Genomic DNA, 22,750 nt, shown 5'->3' with positions numbered 1-22,750 from the left:
TTGCAGACCCCTGGGCTATCTTTGATCGGAGTTTACTGGATTTATCTTGCACTAAATGTTATTATGTTATTCCCTTCATCAAGTAACTGTAAGCCATGAATGGCTTGATTGTAATCATGTATTGTCTTTCTACTGACTGGTTAGCACATAACAAAAGCATTTCACTGTACCTCGGTATACGTGACAATAAGATAAATTTAACTAAACTGGTTCTATTCACTATTCTCTGACACACTAAACCTCTGATCATTCAGAACCTATGATGATTCAGACATCAGCACAGTGGCGCAGTGGTAGAGTTGCTGCCTCACAGCACCAGAGACCAGGTGCGATCCTGACTACAGGTGCTGTCTGTACGAAGTATGTACATTCTCCCCTTGACCGTGTGGGTTTTCTCTGGACGCTACGGTTTTCTCCCGCACTCCAAAGACATGCAGATTTGATGATTATTTGGCTTTGGTAAAAATTGTAAATTATCCCTAGTGTGTAGGAGAGTGTTAGTGATCACTGGTCGGCATGGACCCGGTGGGCCGAAGGGCCTGTTTCCGTGCTGTATCTCAAAACTAAATCCCAACGGTTTGGTGGCTACCTCACCAGCTGCTGTTTACTACTCATCTGGATTCCAGTTCATCTACACTCCATTCGCTGAGGCCTTGATTTCCAGGCTCTTCTCACTCAAAGGTGCTCAAATTCTCGCACTCCCTTTCCACTCACCTAGGCGGTGGGTGTCACAGTTCACCTACCGCATTTCTTTTCACTGGGTCCCCAGTCCCCACACTCCCTTCCATTCACAGGTGCCCTCTTTCCTGTGCTCCTCTGAAACTTACCGAGCGCACAAGGAAATGTATTATAATAGTGTGTAACATCTTTTAAAAAATGTCAATTAAAATGTGTTGGGAAATTAATTAAATTAACTCTCAAGAGTACAGAATATTGTCTGTTCCCTCACCATCAAAGTCTTGAGCGTGCTGAATTATTAGAGTTTTTCTGCTCCTTATTTTGCAGAAATGTTTCTCAATTTCTTGGGTAGCCCTGCCCTAATTGACTCTTTCTGACCTTATATCCCATGTCACAATACAAATCCAGCTTGTTGATCCACAGCAAAATATACTTGTCCTGCCTTCTGAAATGTATCCTGAGTGCAATTTTTAAACCTTGTCTCCATACCAGTGGAAGTCTCCCATTCACAGTCCTCCAAATGTTATGTCCAGTGTATCAGATAGTCTCACCTGAATTATTTCATCTGTCAGTCCATACCATAAAGTGTTCTGTTAACAACCAATTGAGAAAGGGTTGGAGTTGTACATGTTTGACAGTGTCTCCAGTCTGACCTTATACACACCGGCCATCACGTCTGCGAGGTACTAAGGGATGAGAGGTACTAAGTAGGTGGAACTGTTGCGCTATAATACTGAGAACTATATTCTGCACTCTGCATCTTCACCTTTGCTCAACCTATTGAACTTGAGTTTTGCTTGATTGTGGTTATGTATAGTATTATCTGCTTTGATTGGATAGTATGGAAAACAAAGCTTTTCACAGTACCTCGGTACATGTGACAACAATAAACCTAAACCTAAAGGTTTACTAAAGAAGTACTTTGTATCTGTATTCACATAGAAACATAGAAACATAGAAAATAGGTGCAGGAGTAGGCCATTCGGCCCTTCGAGCCTGCACCGCCATTCAATATGATCATGGCTGATCATCCAACTCAGTATCCTGTACCTGCCTTCTCTCCATACCCCCTGATCCCTTTAGCCACAAGGGCCACATCTAACTCCCTCTTAAATGTAGCCAATGAACTGGCCTCAACTACCTTCTGTGGCAGAGAACTCCCGAGATTCACCATTCTCTGTGTGAAAAATGTTTTCCTCATCTCGGTCCTAAAAGATTTCCCCCTTATCCTTAAACTGTGACCCCTTGTTCTGGACTTCCTCAACATCGGGAACAATCTTCCTGCATCTAGCCTGTCCAACCCCTTAAGAATTTTGTACGTTTCTATAAGATCCCCCCTCTATCTTCTAAATTCTAGCGAGTACAAGCCGAGTCTATCCAGTCTTTCTTCATATGAAAGTCCTGACATCCCAGGAATCAGTCTGGTGAACCTTCTCTGTACTCCCTCTATGGCAAGAATGAATTTTCTCAGATTAGGAGACCAAAACTGTACACAATACTCCAGGTGTGGTCTCACCAAGACCCTCACCAAGGAGAAGGACAAGGATAGTGAGATCAGTGCGAGCTATACTAATATCCTGGGGCAGTTTGAGATCATGGAGATGGTGTTGGGTCCCCTGAAAAGCATTCAGGCGGATAAATCTTCAGGGTCTAAATGTAAGGGGATAGTATACAATTAATGGCAAGACCAATAGCAGCATTAAAGTACAGAGGGAACTTGAGGCTCAAGTCCACAGCTCTCTGAAAGTGGCAATACTAGTAGATAGAGTGGTAAAGAAAGCTTAAGGTATGCTTGCCTTCATTGGTCCTGACTTTTGTACTCCTTGTACTCATTGACCTGACCGATGAAGGCATGCGAATATCACCCCGCTCTTCAACAAAGGGAGCAAATCAGAAAAGCAGAAACTATAGGCCAGTTAGCCTGAATTTGGTGGTTGGTAAGATTTTAGATCCAATTATAAAGGATGAGGTTACGCAGTACTCGGAAGTTCATGATAAAATAGGCCGAAGTAAGCATGGATCTTTCCTGATGAATCTGCTGGAGTTCTTTGTGGAAGTTAACAGCAGGACAGACAGAGGGGAGGCTGTAGATGTTGTTTACCAAGATTTTCAGACGGCCTTCGATAAGATGCGGTAACTCAGGCTGCTAGGGAAGATGAGAGCCCATGGTATTCAAGGGAATATACTAGCATGGATAGCAGGTTGGCTGGATGGCAGAGGGCAAAGGGTTGCAATAAAAGACGCTTTTTTAGGTTGGCTACCAGTGACTAGTGGAGTTCTGCAGAGGTCGGTGCTGGGGCCGCTTCTCTTCATGTTGTATATTAATGATTTGGATAAGGGGATTGATGGCTTTGTGGCCAAGTTTGCAGATAATGCTAATATAGGTGGAGGGGCAGGCAGTGTAGAGGAAGCACGGGCTCTGCCGAAGGACTTGGACAGGTTAGGAGAGTGGGCAGAGAAGTGGCAGATGAAATTCAGTATAGCAAAGTGTGGAGTCATGCATTTTGGGAATAAAAATAAAGGCATAAATTATTTTCTAAATGGAGAGAGAATCCAGAAATCGGAGGTGGAAAGGGACTTGGGCGTGCTGGTACAGGACTCCCAAAAAAGTTAATTTGCAAGTTGAATCGGTAGTAAGGAAGGCAAATTCAATTCTAGCATTTCTATCAAGAGGAATAGAATACAAAAACAGAGATGTAATGCTAAGGCTCTATAAGGTGCATTTGGAGCATCCTGAGCAAAATTGGGCCCCATATCTGAGGAAGGATTTGTTGGCTCGGGAGAGGGTCCAGAGGAGGTTTACAAGAATGATTTCAGGAATGAGTGGGCTGGCATATGATGAGCGTTTAACAGCACTGGGCCTGTGCTCGCTGGAGTTTAGAAGGTTGAGGGGAGACCTCATTGAAACTGACAGAATAATGAAAGGCATAAATAAAGTGGATGTAGAAAGGATGTTTCCACTGGTGGAAGAGTCTAGGATCAGAGATCATAGCCTCAGAATTAAAGGATGATCTTTTAGAAAGGAGGTGAGGAGGAACTTCTTTAGTCAGAGGGCAGTTAATCTGTGGAACCCATTACCACAGAGAGCTGTGAAGACCAAGCCAGTGGATATTTTTAAAGCAGTGATAGACAAATACTTGATTAGAAAGGGTGCCAAGGGTTATGGGGTGAAGGCAGGGAAATGGGATTAGGAAGCAGAGATCAGCCTTGATTGAATGGCAGAGTAGATTCGATGGGCCAAATGGCGTAATTCTACTCCTATAACTTGTGAACTTGTGAAGATGTCTGTCTTGTCAGTTGCTTGTCATCACTGCTCCACTTCAGGTGCCTCATCCATTATTTCCTTCCTATCATATCACTGCTCTACTTCTTCCTCAAGCAGTAATATCTCAGACTCTTCACTAATGCAATGTCTGCAAGCCCATTAGTGTTGCTGCATGCGAAGGCAATTAACTGAAGAGGAGCTATCAACAAACCTTCCTTTATTGAACGCAGTAAAATCACGTATATTTGTAGCATCTGGAAAAAGGATACATCAGACGTAATTTCACATGTTGCACTCCATTCTTACTTGCACTTACATACTGCACATGCACCCCACCAACCATCTTGGCATTGATCACCCAACTCAACGCAGGCTTGGAATCAAATCTGTAGATAAGAACAGAAAATAGGAGAAAGCCCACTCGGCCCCTCAAGCCTCTGTCCAACCTTTCAAAATGATCATGTCTGATCTGTTCCAGGCCACAACTTTCCCTTCTGTGCCAATTCCCCGTAGCTCTCAATTTGCTGAACTGGACTTAATATGGGGGATGGTCTGTTTCTGGCTCGGTACCATAATGAATGGAAACTACAAAATGCACTTTGCAGCAGGGGGAATGAAGCATGTTGTGAAAAGAAGTAAAAATGACTGGTACATGTTGGCACGGTAAGGGTGGTGTGGGACATGGAGCCAAGGGTAGGTAAATGGATCCAGGCTGTGGCTCAGTAGCTTGCTCCTGTTGTTATGTTGCTCCCAAGGACAGTGAAATGAAATGAACAGCCAAGTAGTTTGTTACGTGTAATTATTATTTAGGGCTAACATGACAGATTTGAATTCTCGTAATTCTTGATGAAATGAAGCAGTGGAGGGAAATGTTCATACCACGCTGCCTGCCTTGTACCAGCTAATACCCAAGGGGACAACCTGCTAGAATTGTTCTCGCAGACTAATATTTTAGCCGGCGTTAGGCTGAGGCAAATGAAATGGGATGTCAGACCAATTCTGCATTTGCATTCTTATCACATACAGCGCGAAAACGAGGAAGAAAAGAACACAACCCGTTAACATGATTTGTAAAGTTATGCAATTTAATAGGGGGTAAATCGCTTTTTTTTAACACTAAAAAGTAGCCTTGGGATATGATGAACAGCCTGCAATTATTGTAATATGTGCAGCGCCGACAGGAAAGGTAGGCCTGTAAATTATAATCTGGCACTTTAACGTAATGAAAGTGCGGTGACACACTGCAATGATGTTCCCTTCCTTCTCGAACGTTGTCAGCAGCTGCTCGTGCCAATTGAAGAATGGCGGCCATTACGCGGAGAATTAAATCAGTGGTACCACGGAGCTGGGCGTGGGGTTTTGGGGGGAGAGAACTCAAGCGGGCCTGTCACACATAAACATTCACGAGGAGCTGTAGAAAAAAATCCGGCAACTTGTATTGAAATAGCACCTCGGACGTAATGAAACATCGTGAGGCACATTAATAGAAATCAAAGTATAAATCTTACCGGGCCGGAGACGTGACAGGATTGAGGGAGTAGATTAACCATTGAAGTGCAAAACTAATTTCTCATGGAAGAGGAATAGATATTTTAGATATATAATTAGGAATTGCTGCCTTTGGAAACATAAAACCTCGAATGATAGGGACACATTTTTTGTGTAGTCTCCGTGTTCTGGCACACGGTAAATTCACACCTGATTTAAGACTATATTTCAACCCACCCACCCCACCTTAGAACATGGTTCAGTAGGCAGAGTAACAGGCCCTTCGGCCCACAATGTCTGTTCGCCTATTCCCCCCAGCACTACGCACAGTTTACAGCTGTTATACTTCATCACTTTGTGTTGAGAGCTGTTGGAAGTATCTATAAATCCTTATGGATAAGGTTTTTTATTTGTGTTGTGGTGAAAGTGAGAATGTTTAGTCTTTACATGGAGAATTAGGTTCGATATAATAACATAAGAATCACAAAAATAGGAGCAGGATTAAGCCATCTGGCCCTTTAGCCCACTAGAAAGATGTCCTTAAGCTGGCAAGGGTGCAAAGAAAATTTACGAGGATGTTGTCAGGCCTCGAAGGCCCTGAGCTATAGGGAGAGGTTGGACAGGCTAGGACTTCATTAGCTGGAGCAAAGGAGAGTGAAGGGTGATCTTATAGAGGTGTATAAGATCATGAGGAATAGATCGGGTAAATGCACAGAATCTTTTAAGTGGCTCAGAGTAGTGGAATCAAGAACCAGAGGAAATAGCTTTACTGTGGATGGGGAAATATTTAATAGGAACCTGAGACAACTTTTTTACACAAAGGGTGGTGGATATATAGAGCGAGCTGCCAGAGGAGGCAGGCACTATCACAACGTTTAAAAAACATTTGGAAAGGTACATGGATAGGGTAGGGTAGAAGGATATACACCAAATGCAGGCAAGTGGGACTAGTGTAGATGGGGCACGTTGGTCATCATGGGGAAGTTGGGCCGAAGGGCCTGTTTACACACTGTATGACTATCATTCACATAGATTATGGCTGAACCACTGCAACACAATCTTCCAGCGCTATCCCCTATATCCCTTGAATCCCTTTATATCCAGAAACATAGTAATCTTATTTTTGAATGAATTAAACCACAGAGCCTCCACAGGCCTCTCGGGTGAAGAATTCCAAAGATTAGTTTTACGTGTGTGATGCTGTGAGCCTCAGACAGAGATTAGAGCTAATCTGTGTGAGTTAGAAACAGCAATGTTGCGGAGCTCATTTGGGTTTACAATCAAACACAAGCCAATTTGAAGATATGACTTCCGTGAACTTGGCTAATTAAATACTCCATTTAACACGCTGAAACCAAATAAGATTTAAAATCAAATAGCCTGGTGATGCATTGTGATTGACTCAAAATAATAGTCTGTGTATAAGCATTGGCGTGGGTAAGCATGCATACCGTGTGCCTATGGAGAAATGTCAAAGCATACATATGTATGCATTTGTTCACAATAGATATTTGTTCGCATGTGTGTATCTGGTACAGACACGCCCCGACTTTAGCACCAGGGGACTTACATAAACTCGCACTAACATCAGCAATTCTTTAAGCCCACAGCTTTATTTCCGAGTTGCGCGTCTCGCTAGCAGTGCGCTACTGCCGTCGCATGTGTCATTTCTGCAAACCACTCGGCCATTCTCCGTGTCGGGGCTCCCACTTGGTCCACACACATAGCTATTGTGTACATCAGGATCTAAAAAGACCTCTAAGCTGCATCTACATTTTAAATTTATGGTTTGACCAAGAACTAATTATTTTGCACGATGGCACAGTGCTAGAGTTGGTGCCTTACAGCGCCAGAGACCTGGGTTCCATCCTGATCACGGGTGCTGTCTGTATGGAGATTGTTTGTTCTTCCTGTGACCGCATAGGTTTTCCTCGGGTGCACCGGTTTCCTCCCACACTCCAAAGACATACAGGTTTGTAGGTTAATTGGCTTTGATAAAAATTGGAAATTGTCCCTAGTGCGTAGGATAGGGCTAGTGTATGGGGATTGCTGGTCGGCACGGATTCGGTGGGCTGAAGGGCTTGTTTCCGCGCTGTATCTCTAAACTAAACAAAACTGAACTAAAATAACGTGCCCAGTGATTGTCTCAGCCTGCCTCTAGTTTTATTGGTGCAAACTTATAATTTCCAGGTATTTACACAACTTCAGATGTGCAGGAGATACACAGTACAAATATACAGTATAAATTTAAACTTCCGTTTCTGACTTACGTACCATCAGACTTACGCAAAGGTCCATGAGATGTAACCCTTTCGTAAGTCGGGAAGCGCCTATACATGTGTCGGTGATGTGTGCATTTGCAATGCACTAATACGCACTAATACGCCCGCTTAACCAACACAAGGCACGTTACGTGATGAATAATCCATACCTTAACATTTGCCTTTGATTGTCTTGTTTGTAAGCAACTGGGGTGACTATTATTACTTGTAAATAGCCTATTAGTCTCAGTCTTAACAGATTGCGGAGATACAACATTAGCTGGAAGAATTCAGACTCAGCAAATATTCGTACTTTAATCCAACCAACAAATGCTGCCCTCTGGGTAAATGTAGGACACAAGGAAGAGTGGTGATGCAGTAAATCAGGAAATCCCTTCTGTCTCCTCCTTTCCATAAGCATTTGAATGCTGGCATCAAGTTACCACATTCCAATAAACCTAACATTTTTGGCAGGGATTCAACAACGCAACTGATCCGTGTAGTTATTTCGACTGACAACATAAGCTGACCCTTTCAACTGGCAAACCTCTACCACATATGCCCACACAACTGCCTCAACGTGCTGCTGGAGCAGTTTCAATGCACCTAGACTCCATTCAAAAATATTATCATCTCTATCATCTCTCCCAGCTTTCTCCTGCCTACTCCACCAACTATAAAGAAGGTAGACACAAAAAGCTGGAGTAACTCAGCGGGGCAGGCAGCATCTCTTGAGTGAAGGAATGGATGACGTTTCGGGTCGAGTCAGAAGTCTGTTCATTCTGAAGAAGGGTCTCGTCCCGAAACGTCACCCATTTCTTCTCTCCAGAGATGCTGCCTGTCCCGCTGAGTTGCTCCAGCTTTTTGTGTCTATCTTCAGTTGAAACCAGCATCCGCAGTTCCTTCCTACTAACTATAAAGATCGGTCTCATTCCAAAACATTCTCTGTCCTTTACCCACCAAAGATGCTGCCTGACCTGCTGAGTTCCTCCAACACGCTTGGTTTTTTTTTCGCCTAAGGCTCCAGCATCTGCATTCTCTTGTGTGTCTATCACCATGTTAGGCTGCAGCACACAATTCAATCGCAATGAAAAATAGAATGGGAGTCTCCATCTGAATTGTACGGCCCAAATGTTTCCTTTCCAATCCTCTCCATGAGCTGGTCCGAAAGTGTGCAATGGTACATATTGTATATTGGAAGACTACACCTCTCATTTTCATTTATATGTGTGTGTAGTCCCAGCCATCTGCAGCTGTCAATGTGCGGCAGATCTTCACACCATTAGTGGGGTCTGCTTCAGTACAAGTCGTTCTGCCATGACGCATGTTTTCATAACACAGATTAGATATAGCACAAGTGATGAACTGGGGAGACTATTTGTTTCCTGTGAGTCGAATCGATATAATGAGAGTTCGATCGGGAACTTGAGAACTTCCTGAAGGTTACCTTGGAAATACACAAGCCCAAAAAAAGCTGTCTTTCATTTAGTTTAGTTTAGTTTATAGCGTGGAAACAGGCCCATCGGCCCACCAAGTCCGCACCGACCAGCAATTCCCGTACACAAGTACTATCCTACGCACTAGGGACCAGAGACAACCTTTACTGAAGCCAATTAACCTACAAGCCTGTACGTCGTAAGACTGTGGTGAGAAAATTAAGACTTTGGTGAGAAAAGTAAGACTGAGGAGAGAAAAAACTTTTTCTCCCAGAGAGTTGCGAATTTATGGAATTCCCTGCCACAGAGGGCAGTGGAGGCCAAATCACTGGATGGATTTAAGAGAGAGTTAGATAGACCTCTAGGGGCTAGTGGAGTCAAGGGATATGGGGAGAAGGCAGGCACGGGTTATTGATAGGGGACGATCAGCCATGATCACAATGAATGGCGGTGCTGGCTCGAAGGGCCGAATGGCCTCCTCCTGCACCTATTTTCTATGTTTCTATGTCTTTGGAGTGTGGGAGGCAAACGGAGCTCCCGGGGAAAATCCACCTGGTCACGGGGAGAACGTACAAACTCCGTACAGACAGTACCCATAGTCTTGATCAAACCCGGGTCTCTGGCGCTGTAAGGCAACTAATCCACCGCTGTGTCACTGTGCTGACCCAAATCAGTACAGGGGACAAAACATTCTGTTTCCATGCAATCTCCCTGCCGCAATCTAGCACATTGTCCCTGAAGAACATAGCTGTCTCCTTAACCATGGGTGGCTGTTGACATTGATAAACAATCACTTCTATTGACACTTGTGCAATGATATTCCATTAAACCCTGCAAACTGACTTGAGTATCTTCAGCTTGCAGTAACAAAATTAATTGCGTAGGAAGAAACTGCAGATGCTGGTTTAAACCAAAGATAGACACAAAATGCTGAAGTAACTCAGCGGGACAGTAAGGCAGCATCTCGGGAGAGAAGGAGTGGGTTTCAAGTCGAGACCCTTCTTCAGAATCAGACTCAGATTGAACAAAATTAATTTATTGTTGTTGAAAAGACCTATATCTTTGAAAACACTGTAAGAAAAATCACTTTGTGACGGTGAGTCTGAAACTCTCCGGCCCTCAACCCCTGTACTCCGTTGATACAATTATCTTTTGAAAAGGCGGTTTTCTGTAACACAAGAGGTGACCTTTGTCATGTCATGTGAGGACTAGAGGTAGAACACACTGATCCTCAGCGAATGGCAAGGATGGTTTATAAACCCCAACGAGGCCTTGCTGGGCCAGGTATTTGTGGGGCTGCAGAAGCAGAAGGTTGGAGAGTGAAGGGTGAGCTTGGGGAAATTGCAGGGGTCAGAGGGGGGGAAGATCAGAGAACCTAGGCTGCATCACGGGTTATAGAAGTGGAGCTTGGAATGTGAAGAGTGTAGGAAGGAACTGCAGATGCTTTCAATCGTGGATCGACACAAAAAGCTGGACTAACTCAGCGGGACAGGCAGCATCTCTGGAGAGAAGGAGTGGGTGGCGTTTCGGGTCCGAAGAAGGACCTCGACCTGAACCGTCACCTGTTCCTTCTCTCCAGAGATGCTGCCTGTCCCGCGGAGTTACTCCAGCAATTTTGTGTCTCTCTTTGGAATGTGAAGAGGAATACTGAATACTGAGTGGCCACCTGAATGTTGCAAGTTGAGTTTGGGGATTGCTCTGTGCTGTGAAGATCAGGTTGTCCTGGGAATGTCCAACAATGGTTGCTGCCCAGACAACACAATTCGCGTTCATCAGGAATGCTGGCAAAAGTAACATTGATAGGGTCCGCCATCATCTGTTGCATTTTGATCTGGAGCTTGAGCTGGGTATGCACCTAGAAATACCCAAATCGTAATTGACATGAAACTTAATGCAAATGAATCTCCATCCAAAGACAGACGCAAAATGCTGGAGTAACTCAGGGGGCAGTCAGCATCTCTGGAGAGAAGGAATGGGTGGTCTCGGGTCGAGACCCTTCTTCAGACCTTCTGCAATTTCTATCCCACATACATTTTCAGAGACAACATGGGCTGTGTGAACTGTACACAGTTTTTTTAGGCCTGTTAAAGGATAAGTTAGATCAGGAGATGGCAGAGATTGTGTCTTCATTTCAGCTCATTGGAGATAAGGAAGATTGTCACAGCACATTTAATTAAAGCTCTAGAGATTTATTGGAATAGGCAATTTGTGTCTTTTCTAATATGCTGACAGTTCCTTTAACCTGGAAATGATTGTTTGAGAGACAATTTAATTAAAATCCACGATTGTCATAAAATCATGTTTATTGCTCTTTGAAGTTTTTAACCAACCAAAAATAATATTAAAAGACACGGGATCATTTGTGCAATGGAACTAGTTACAGTAAGACTATGAAAGGAGTGCGACATTCTGCCATAACACTTCAGAAGATATTAATTGAATGTAAAAATCCTTCAGGATATATTGAGCATATAACAATCTTTCCATAAATGCAATAGCTTTTATTATTTGTGAAATCTCAAACTAAGAATGCATACATCAAAAGAAATATTTTCATTTTATATTGCACCTTATCAATTTTCAAGTAAGTTGCTTTCAAAGTGAGCTTTGGCAGACTTAAGTTCTGATTTGAGTCCCAAGTTACCCTTTATCTGGTGTGAAGATTTCTTACAAAGTATGATTTATTAAATATCTCGTCGTAATTTGCGGCATAGAATATTCTCGGCGCGCGGACTGGCCTCCTGCTGAATCTTCAGAGGAACTCAACATGAACATTCCGCTCCTCCAGGATTTCGGAAATGGATCGGGGGAGTGGGACGAGGGGGACCTATGTAAATTTACAATCCTGCTTTTAATTAAGAGCTCATTCATGTTTGGTTGGTCAGGAGGGATTGCGGTTTGCCTGTTACTATACATCCAGCCCATAAACTGTGCCATAGAATGGCTGAGGATTGAATGATCCTTTAATTCCCCTCCCCCCCCCCCCAGTGCACTGGACCAAGCTGGCGACTGAAGCTGTGAAACACTTAGCCCCTGAGCAAACTAGACACAAGGAACCCGCGGATGCTGGTTTACATAGAAAATAGGTGCAGGAGTAGGCCACTCGGCCTTTCGAACCAGCACCGCCATTCAATATGATCATCGCTGATCATCCAAAATCAGCACCCCATTCCTGCTTTTTCCCCATATCCCTTTTCCATCAGCCCTATGAGCTAAATCTAACTCTCTCTTGAAAACGTCCTGTGAATCGGCCTCCACTGCCTTCTGTGGCAGAGAATTCCACAGATCCACAACTCTGGGAGAAAATGTTTTTCCTCATCTCAGTCCTAAATGGCCTACACCTTATTCCAAAAACTGTGACCCCTGGTTCTGGACTCCCCCAACATGGGGAACATTTTTTCTGCAAGTCAAATTACAAATCAAGGCATAATCTCTGGGGTACACAAAAATGCTGGAGAAACTCAGCGGGTGCAGCAGCATCTATTGAGCGAAGGAAATAGGCAACGTTTCGGGCCGAAATTCTTTTTCAGTCTGAAGAAGGGTTTTGGCCCAAAACGTTGCCTATTTCCTTCACTCCATAGTTGCTGCTGCACCCGCTGAGTTTCTCCAGCATTTTTGTGTACCTTCGATTTTCCAGCATCTGCAGTTCCTTCTTAAACACATAATCTCTGGGGGATGTGGAAATGTGGGCTTCGAGTCACGACCCGTCCTCAGACACTTTGGATCCGGACTCTTCTTCAGACACTAAAGAACCAAAGTGTCGCCCATCCATGTTCTCCAGAACTTTGTGTCCTTTTTTTTCACCTGAGAACTAGTTGGGTTACGGCGATGTGCAAGGAGGAACTGCAGATGCTAGTTTACACCGGAGATAGACACTAAATGCTGGAGTAACTCAGCGGGACAGGCAGCTTCTCCGGAATGAAGGAATGGGTGATCCTTCTTCCTCCTTGTGGTCATGGCTGGGTGTGGGAGGATTGCTGGGGCACAAAGGGTTTAATTTTCTTGTAATTGCCATTTTTAATGCGTCAACACGGGGTGAGTTGTTGAGACCATCTCCGCATGGAGAGATGAGAGAGATGTGCTGTCTTCATGTGACCTTTCTCAGCTCTTTCTGTCCTTTTTCTCCTACCTCTCCTCCCTCTTGTTATCCTGCAACCCTATCCATGATCACCATTGCAGTAGACATTAAGGAAATTAAAGAGCTCCCTTGGCCCCCGCCTGTGGGACAGCTAGACGATGACTCAGTGAGCGATGAAGGTGATTGTTTGCTTTGCTTTTCCCATTCCCCCACTCTGCACCAGCTTGCTTGCATGGAATTGCCTCACATCCCGCCATCCTCTGCCCTTCCCATACCTGAACCCTCCCACCGTGAATTGCCTGCTCCCAGAAATTAGATATATATTACAGTCTTATATTATACCAGTTATTTAAGTATTAACTTACAGTGTAATGCTTGGCAAGCCGTGGGCAGAGTTTTCTCTCAGTTGGAACGAAGGAAAGAAACTCCCACCTGTTTCCTTTACATGACTCATGGCCTGAAAGAAGAGGCCATTTGACCCATCAATCGGAGTTTGTACGTTCTCCCTGTGACCGTGTGGGTGCTCCGGTTTCCTCCCACACTCCGAAGACATACAGGTTTGTAGGTTGACACAAAATGGTGGAGTATCTCATTGAGACAGGTAGCATCTCCGGATAGAAGGAATGGATTACTTTACGGGTCGAGACCCTTCTTCAGATTAGGTTAATTGGCTTTCTGTAAATTGTAAATTGTCCCTAGTGTGTAGGATAATGTTAGTATGCGGCGTGATTGCTGGTCAGCGTGGACTCGGTGGGCCGAATGGTCTGTTTCCATACCGTATCTCTAAAGTCTCTGAATTGTTACATCCAAATTGCTCAATAATTAAAATAGTTTCTTCAATTTATTAAAACCAAAATAACAACATATATTTATCTTAATTGAAGGCATTGGAAATGAATTTCAGAAGCAGGGTATGTTGTGCAAGTCAGTGTTTATTCCATGCAGTCATGGCTGAATATCTTCTCCATATAACTTATGGTGGACTTCATTTGCTGAGGTGGAGAATCCAACTGAGTTTGGCTATTGCGACTTTATCAATTTTCCCATTTTAATTGAAGATGTTAAATTTCCAGCATCCGTCTATTTTCATCCCTCTTTCTTGCAAAACTGATCCTTGGATCTGAGAGGACATAATCGGCTTAGAAGCAGAGCCAGAGCTTCCAGCAACCACCTGCTGAGAGGGCCCAGAGTCCTGCTATAAGACATCCATGTCCTTGGAATGTGCTGCCTGTTCCAAGTTTTAGGTTTCTTTGTTCCCCGGTGGATGCTACTCAGAGTGTACTGGGCCTCAAGCCTGTGTCGGCTCTGTCTTTGCACAAACATGCATCAGTAATCTGATAGTGCTCCCGTGTGGGAAGACCTTGCCGTATGACCTGACTTGTGTACTGGTTGTCAGCATGGAGCGTTGATGAGTTGAACAGCGGCGCATCGAGAAAAGCACCTCAACACACTGTTCTTTACAGCCTCGTCTCCGCAATAGGACATGTTGTTCATCCGTTTTATCCGACTGCAATGCAATCACTCAAAGAGTTGCTCGGAAAAACACAGCGTTCCTTATCTTAATGTCTGTGCTCCCATGGACTCTCAAGCCTCCACAATGCTGAGACAGTGTAATGGCAGCTTGTGCATCCTATGCCTCAGCCAAAATGCTATATATCTCCATCACATTCTCTATCATATTCAACTATGGACCTCTATCATATTCAACTAAAAGCTTGGAGTGTCCAACTGAGCCCTTTTCTAAAATCAACTTCTGAAAGTCCTTTCCAAATAAATCAGCCCCTTGCTGAAAACAGTAGCAGCCACATTGATACATGGCCATGTTCTTAATGGTCTCAACTGTGTCATGCTTGTTGTCATAAGCTTCTGAGCCCATTAGTGTCACGTTAGTCCTGTGGAAGGGATGTCTCTTTCCTGTGTAGGAAGGAACTGCAGATGCTGGTTTACATCGAAGATAGACACAAAATGCTGGAGTAACTCAGCGGGTTAGGCAGCATCTTTGGAGAAAAGGGAATGTCACCTATTCCTTTTCCCCAGAGATGCTGCCTGACCCGCTGAGTTACTTTATGTTACTGAGCATTTTATGTCTCTTTCCTGTTTTTGTCTCAGTCTAAGGTTCCCAGGTTAACTCCCATTATTACTTTGTTGGCATTAGCGACTATTGTGAGGAAAAGATCGGTCAACCATGATTGAATGGTGTAGTAGACTCGTTGGGCCGAATTAGGTGTGAGGCTCCACATAATCTACTAAACTGCCAGCACACTCCAATGTGTTTACACGTGAGAGGAAAAGTCCTGAAAAACAGCAGAAACAGCAACTTACATTTACAAAACTGCCTCACATTGAAGGAAAGCGGAGGCTTTAGAGAAGGTCCAGAGGAGATTTACAAGAATAGTTCTTGGGATGAGTGACTATATTTACAAAGATGTATTGGAGAGCTTGGGACTCTTTTCTTTGGCAAAGGGAAGGCTGAGGAACGAACTGACATAAATATATAAAATTATGAGCCCTCCATACAGAATGGATAGCAAATGACTTCTCCAGTTGGTAGTGGAGTTGAGCTTTGGAGGCCATAGGTATGAAAAATAGGGGTAGGGAATTAAGAGTGACATGAGCAAAAATCTCCCATTTGCCTGTGTGTGGTTGGAATTTGGAATGCACTGCCTTCAGATGCGTTAGAAACAGGATCCATGAAGGAACTGAACAAAGACATGAAGAGGAAAAATTGGCAAGACTACAGTGAGAGGGAAAGAAGTCGAACTATTGCTCTTGTAAAGTGCCGGCATAACATGATGGGCAGAACTGTGACTATTTTACGATGGTCCGTCTGTGACCATTTTACGATTCACCTCTGAATAAAATGGTGAAATTAATTCCTAGGGAAAGGCAGCAAAGTTGAAGTGTGGTACGGGTTGGCTTTGGCATTTGTGTGTTAGTTGGTTTGAATCAATTGGACATGGGACAACACAGCACAGAAGCAGGGATGTCAGCTCACAATGTCTGTGAGGAACATGATGCCAAGATTAACTAATGGGCAATGTGTGTCGTCCCCCCCCCCCCAATTCCCTGCATACCCAAGTGCCTATCTCAAAGCCTCTTAAACACCACCGTTGCATCTGCTTCCACCGCCACCCCTGGCAATGTATTCCAGGCATCGCTATTCTCTACGTGAGAAAACTTGCCCCTCACATCTCCATTAAACTTTCTCTCTCTGAACCTTAAAGTTATGCCCCCAAGTCGTCAATACTGCCATTCTGGGAAAAGGTTCTGCTGCTATGCATCTCATCATTTTATATTCTTTCACCAGGTCTCCCCTCAGTCGCTCCAGAGAAAACAATTCAAGTTTGTTCAACCTCTCCCTATGATAAATACTCTCTGATCCATTCTAGTAAATCTCCTCTTCACCATCTCCAAAACTTCCACATCCTACCTATAACGGGGTGACCAGAAATGCACTTAAAACTCTAAACGTGTCCTACCCAAGATTTGATAAAGCCACAATGCAATTTCCTGATGCCCAATGCCCCAACTGATGACTTCCTGACTCTCATACTTCTTGACTCTTATACTCAATGCCCCAACCTTCTTAGCCATTCTATCCACATGTGTTGCCATTTTCAGGGAGCCCCAAACTTGGCCCCAAGAACATCATGATTTTAATGGTCTTATAATTAGCTGTATACTTTCACCTTATATTTGACCTCACAAAGTCCAACATCTCACGCTTGCTGAGATTAATTGCCATCTACGATTTCAATGACGATATCAACAACTGGTCTACAGTATATCCCGTTGCGCTTTAATAATCTTCCTCACTGTGTGAAACTCTGCCAATATCTATAACTTGCTGTAAACAGACGTAGGATATTCCAAATCCATTGCAGGGCGAGAAAGTGATAGCATTAAACAGGGCCGGGCATGTTTGAAATGGGGACAGAAAGTATAGGCACAGTGAGAGGCAGTGAGGAGACTTTTAAAAGCAGAAATGAAGAGAGGTTTAGGAAGATAATTATGCAGGTTTGGGACCATATGAGACAACATGCTTAGAGATTCCACCCAACTCTCAGCTCCTGTCCCACTGTAGACCCTTTGCTGTTGGTCACGGAGTCATACAGCTCAGAAATGGGCCCTTCAGCCCACCACATCCTTTCCCACCTTTTTACCCATCAACACTAATCCCATTTGCCTGCCTTAGGACCATATCCTTCATCCCTTGCCTCGAGTGGTGTCTAAATGCCTCTTAAATCTTGTAATTGTATCTGAATCGACCACCAATCCAGATGTCAACCACTCTCTACAAAAAAAATCCCTCAAATTCCCTTTAAAGTCCCTCCCTTTCACCTGAAACAGATGTCCTCTTGTATTTGATACATCTACTATGGGGAAAAAGGGTTATGTCTACCTTTTTGATGCGTCGTATACTTCTGGCAGGTTTCCCCCTCAGTACACTTCACTCCAAGAAAATAAGCCTGGTCTATCCAATCTCTCCCCATAACTGATGTAAGTTCATGTCATGGGAGCACAAGTAGGCCATTCAGCCCATCGAGTCTACTCCGCCTTTCAATCATGGCTGATTTATCTTTCACTCAACCTCATTCTTCTGCCTTCTCCCGATAAACCCTTTCTCAGACAGTTTCCTGGCGAATCTCCTCGGCACTTCCACCTCGCGATCACATCCTTCCCACAGTGTCGCGGCCACAACTTTGTGCTGCACTCCAAGTGCAGCTTCCACACTTTACTCCATTCAGCAGACGAGCAGCTTTTGAATTTTTCCTGTCCTACAAAGGTCTTTTGCCTGTCAGGAAAAGAAGCGCGACACAAAATGCAGGAGTAACGCAGCGGGCATCACAGGCAGCATCTCTGGGTGGAAGGAATGGGCGACGTTTCGGGTCGAGACCCTTCTTCAGACTGACCTGATAGGAAACTACTCAGCATCAACCGTGTGTGACTGCACAGCGGTGCTGATCTGTGAGTTCACCGCGCTGAACTGGAAGGCAAGAGGTCCTATGACACTTGCTGCTAAATGCATTTAACGAGCTCCAGTTAGCTGCTCAAGATCGACACTTTACCCTCAGTTCCGCTTTAGCAATCCTCTTCCCAGCTTCTGGCCTTCACTCCTGATGAGCAGCCACAGGAAGCCATTTCAACGGCAATTAAAATTGCAGACATGGTAACTGAAACCCTGTGAAATGGACTTTAATCTATAAAAAACCTGTCGCTATGTGTAAACCTCAGAGTCAAAACAGTAGAAAGTTCTAAAAACCCTCACTGCTGGATGGGTGTGAACAATTCATTAAAGGGACTTTAATGTCCTAGTGCAAATTATGAATTCATAATAGGCAAGGTTAGAGTCTTCTACGAATCAAGTACTATTAATTCCTTGAATGATTAATGTAAAATGTTCCTCAGTTCCTCAACGACGATATCCTTAGTTGTGAAATTTCAGCTGACCGACTGCTTCATTAATCTCCATTCAAATTTGACCACTGACTGTGCTGGAATATAATACCTTACTCACTGCTCAGATATATCTCTCTGCCAGGAATATCATTAGGCTCTGAGGTCACCTCAGCTTCCACTGAGCAAACAAGAAGGCCGGATTGAAAACGGATGTTTTATCTTTAGCTTAGTTTTGTTTAGAGATGCAGCACGGAAACAAGCCCTTCAGTCCACCGAGTCCGCACCGACCAGCGATCCCCACACATTGACACTATCCTACACAAGCTAGGGACAATTTACACTTATATCAATCCAATTAACCTACAAACTTGTACGTCTTTGGAATGTGGGAGGAAACCAAAGATCTCCGCGAAAACCCGCGCAGGTCATGGGGAGAACGTTCAAACTCCATACAGACAAGCACCTGTAGTCAGGATCGAACCCAGGTCTCTGACTCTGTAAGGCAGCAACTCAACCACTGTGCCATCATGCCGCCCATTTAGTGTTTAGAGACACAACATGGAAGCAGACCCTTCAGCCCAGTGAGTCTATGTCGACCATCGATCACCCATTCATATTAGTTCTTAGTTATTCCACTTTTGCATCCACTCCGTATACACTAGGAACAATTTTACAGAGGTCAACTTACCTACGAACCCGCACATCTTTAGGATGTGGGAGGAAACCCATGCGGTCACCGGGAAAATGTGCAAACTCCACACAGACAATACCCGAGGTCAGGATCGAACCTGGGTGTCTAACACTATGAGGCAGTGGCTGTATTGGCTGTGCCACCGTGCTGCCCCTTGAGAGGAGGTGCAGTGGTGCAATGAATGCAGTGGGAGGTTCCCAGACTACACTTCCTTCAGGGGCAAAACAGGGGCTGCACTGTGTAGAGAATCACAAAGCTGCACTTACCCCAAACAGGGTGCTGCAGCTACTAGAGCAGCTGCCTCACAGCTCCAATGACCCATGTTCAATTCTGACCTCAGGAACACCCCGTGTGGAGCTGTGAGAATATTCCTTCTATCACCGTGGGTTTCCTCCAGATGCTCCGGTTTCATCCCACATCTTAAGGACTTGCAAGTTGGTAGGTTATTGTCCATTGCAAATTGTCCCAAGATGAGTGCTAGAATCTGGGAAAGGTCAATAGGATCATGAGAAGAATAAAATGGGATTAGTATAAATAGGTGCAGACATGAAGCCATGTGAGTCCAAAGAACCTGGTTGCATGCTGCATGACTCTAGAACCCTATACCTCCATTCTTGCATCCCTACATTCACAATCGCCCTCACTCACATCCCCCCTCACTCACACACTCCTTGTCCCCGCACAACCCCATTGCCCAAGCACGTACAGTCTCACAAAACCACCATCCCCACACTCCATCTCCCCGCATTCAACTCCAATCCCAGGCATTGCCCCAACCTACATGCCACCATCATCCCACTGAAGCTGGCTCGAGACTCTCCACTGTATAAACATATAGGGTGGCAGAGTCATAGTCATAGAGTGATACAGTGTGGAAACAGGCCCTTCAGCCCAACTCGCCCACACCGGCCAACATGTCCCAGCTACACTATTCCCACCTGCCTGCGCTTGGTCCTTATCCCTCCAAACCTGTCCTATCTATGTACCTGTTTAACTGTTTCTTAAACGTTGTGATAGTCCCAGCCTCAACCACCTCATCTAGCTGCTTGTTCCATACACCCACCACCCTTTGTGTGAAAAAGTTACCCCTCAGATTCCTATTAAATCTTTCTCCCTTCACCTTGAACCTATGTCCTCTGGTCCTCGATTTCCCACTCTGGGCAAGAGACTGTGCATCTACCTGATCTATTCCTCTCATCATTTTGCATACCTCTATAAGATTTCCCCCTCATCCTCTTGCACTCCATGGAATAGAGACCCAGCCTACTCAACCTCTCCCTATAGCTCACACCCTCTAGTCCTGGCAACATCCTCGTGAATCTTTTCTGAACCCTTTAAAGCTTGACAATATCTTTCTTATAACACGGTGCCCAGAACACAATATTCTAAATGAGGTCTCACCAACGTCTTATTCAACTGCAACATGACCTCCCATGGTGCAGCATGTCATAACTCAACCCCAACTGATTTATTAGAATGTGCACCAAATCCAAACTGATCCCAAACCTCTGAATATATTGGTGACCATCGGACTCGGCTCTGCTGGTACCCTCCATATTACCCAGTGTGCACGCATTATTCCTGCATGTAACATTCAAGACAGATTTAGGTGAGCTATCAACAATGAGGAGGGCAATGTTGCCGTAAGTTGCAAGATGCCAGTATAGATTTAGAGTTGGGAGGTTAGGGATACAGTGTGGGAACAGGGCCTTCATCCCACCGAGTCCATGCCGACCAGCGATCACCCCGTACATTTGCCCACACACACCAGGGACAATTTTTACGATTTACCAAAGCCATTAACCTACTAACCTGTATGTCTTTGGAGTGTGGGAGGAAATCAGTGCACCCGGAGAAAACCCACGCGATCACGGGAAGATTGTACAAACTCCGTACAGTCAGCACCTGCAGTCAGGATTGAACCCGGGTCAGATCAGAATCAAAGCTAGAATGGAGGGTTTCCCTAGTGTGGGGGGGCAACCAGAGAAAACAAGACTGTTCTTCTGAAAGCAGGAGGAGAAAAAGCACATGTTCAAAACCATGAAGGGGTTGGACAAAGTAATTGTTTTTTTGCTTGAAATATGGATGGAAGGAGTTTCAACTGTAGCTTTCCATAGGGAATTGGATATTTGAAAAGGACACATTTCCAGGATAATGGGATAAAAACAGGGATGTGGGGTTGATTGAAAAAAACTTTCAGAGAGTCAGTAAAGGCACGATGGGTTAAATGGCCGCCTCTTCGACCGTTTGACTAACGTGCACCTCTGTCTTTTTACAGTCCAGTTTGATGGTTGCGATTGGGACCGGTCATCTCCTTCTGCCAAAGATCGACTGAGGCAACAGAAACAGCTCAGCCCCCTGGCCGGAGGGTCAAAATACAGCAAGACACAGACTCCAGAGCACTGCTCCGCCCTACCCGAGAGAGTGGACCCTGCTCTACCGCTGGAGAAACAAGCGTAAGTGTCAAACCATCCAAGCCACTGGGGTCCGGTCAATTAGGGGAGAGATCAGCATTTGCACACAGAAGGAAATCACCAATAGATCCTGTCTGGAATTTAAGAGAATTCACAGAGATGTTTGGTAGCGAGTCTAGTTAAAACGTGGTCGTAGAGTCCGAGATAGTCACAAAATGCTGGAGTAATTCAGCGGGATAGGCAGCATCTCTGATTAGAAGGAATGGGTGACCTTTCAGGTTGAGACCCTTCATCAGTCTCGCAGAGTCAGAGGGCAGGAGGAATCACAGAGGGGGTTTTGGTAGCAAGTCTGGGTTAAAACGTGGCCGTAGAGGCGGAGATGGAGGAATAAGAGAGATGTTCTAACTCAGCCGGCAATGAGAATATATCAAGACATCACGAACTACAGATGCTGTTTTACAAGAAAAGACACAAAGTACTGGAGTAACTCAGTGGATTAGGCAGCATCTCTGGATGTGACATTTCGGGTCGGGAAAGAGTTTGAATAAGGGTCCTGACCCGAAACGTCATCTATGCATTTTCTCCAGAGATGCTGCCAGACCTGCTGTGTTACTCCAGGACTATGTGTCTTGTTTTTGACGTAGTTGGCTATCCCAGAATGTAGTTTATGCATCCAACATTTTAGGGAAAGTCAGATAATTAGAAGCCTGGCAAAGGAACAGAAGATAATATAAGTGTCTGAAAAAGGGTTTCGACCCCGAAACGTCACCCATTCCTTCTCTCCAGAGACGCTGCCTGTCCTGTTGAGTTACTCCAGTTTTTTCTTACCAGAAGATAATATTGATTGGATGAGATCAAATTGGATGGGTAAAACTTCATGTGGAGCGTAAATAAAAACACAGACCAGTTAATTCTATGCTGTGAAGTCTGCGAGAAGAACTTGCTGCTTCAATGTATTGCTTCCTTCACTTTAGGAAAGCTCTGTTTAAGAAACAGGTACATGGGCAGGACAGGTTTGCAGGGATATGGGCCAAACACA

General features: G+C 44.6%; 1 protein-coding gene across 3 annotated transcripts in view; it reads left to right on the top strand.

The window, feature by feature from the left end:
- Nucleotides 1-22,750, top strand: part of shd (Src homology 2 domain containing transforming protein D) — a 295,420-nt gene that overhangs the window by 199,593 nt on the left and 73,077 nt on the right. For 2 of the 3 annotated variants that reach the window (XM_033046604.1, XM_033046605.1), the window contains 2 exons: nucleotides 13,308-13,385; nucleotides 21,576-21,753. In XM_033046604.1, coding sequence (XP_032902495.1) covers nucleotides 13,308-13,385; nucleotides 21,576-21,753 — 256 coding nt within the window. The remainder of the gene's footprint in view (nucleotides 1-13,307; nucleotides 13,386-21,575; nucleotides 21,754-22,750) is intronic. The other variant, XM_033046606.1, reaches the window with a different exon arrangement.

The sequence above is a fragment of the Amblyraja radiata genome, chromosome 29 (genome assembly GCF_010909765.2).
Source record: "Amblyraja radiata isolate CabotCenter1 chromosome 29, sAmbRad1.1.pri, whole genome shotgun sequence".
Lineage (NCBI taxonomy): Eukaryota > Metazoa > Chordata > Chondrichthyes > Rajiformes > Rajidae > Amblyraja > Amblyraja radiata.
The sequence above is the reverse complement of the archived record's forward strand: the minus strand, read 5'-3'. Positions and strand labels throughout refer to the sequence as shown.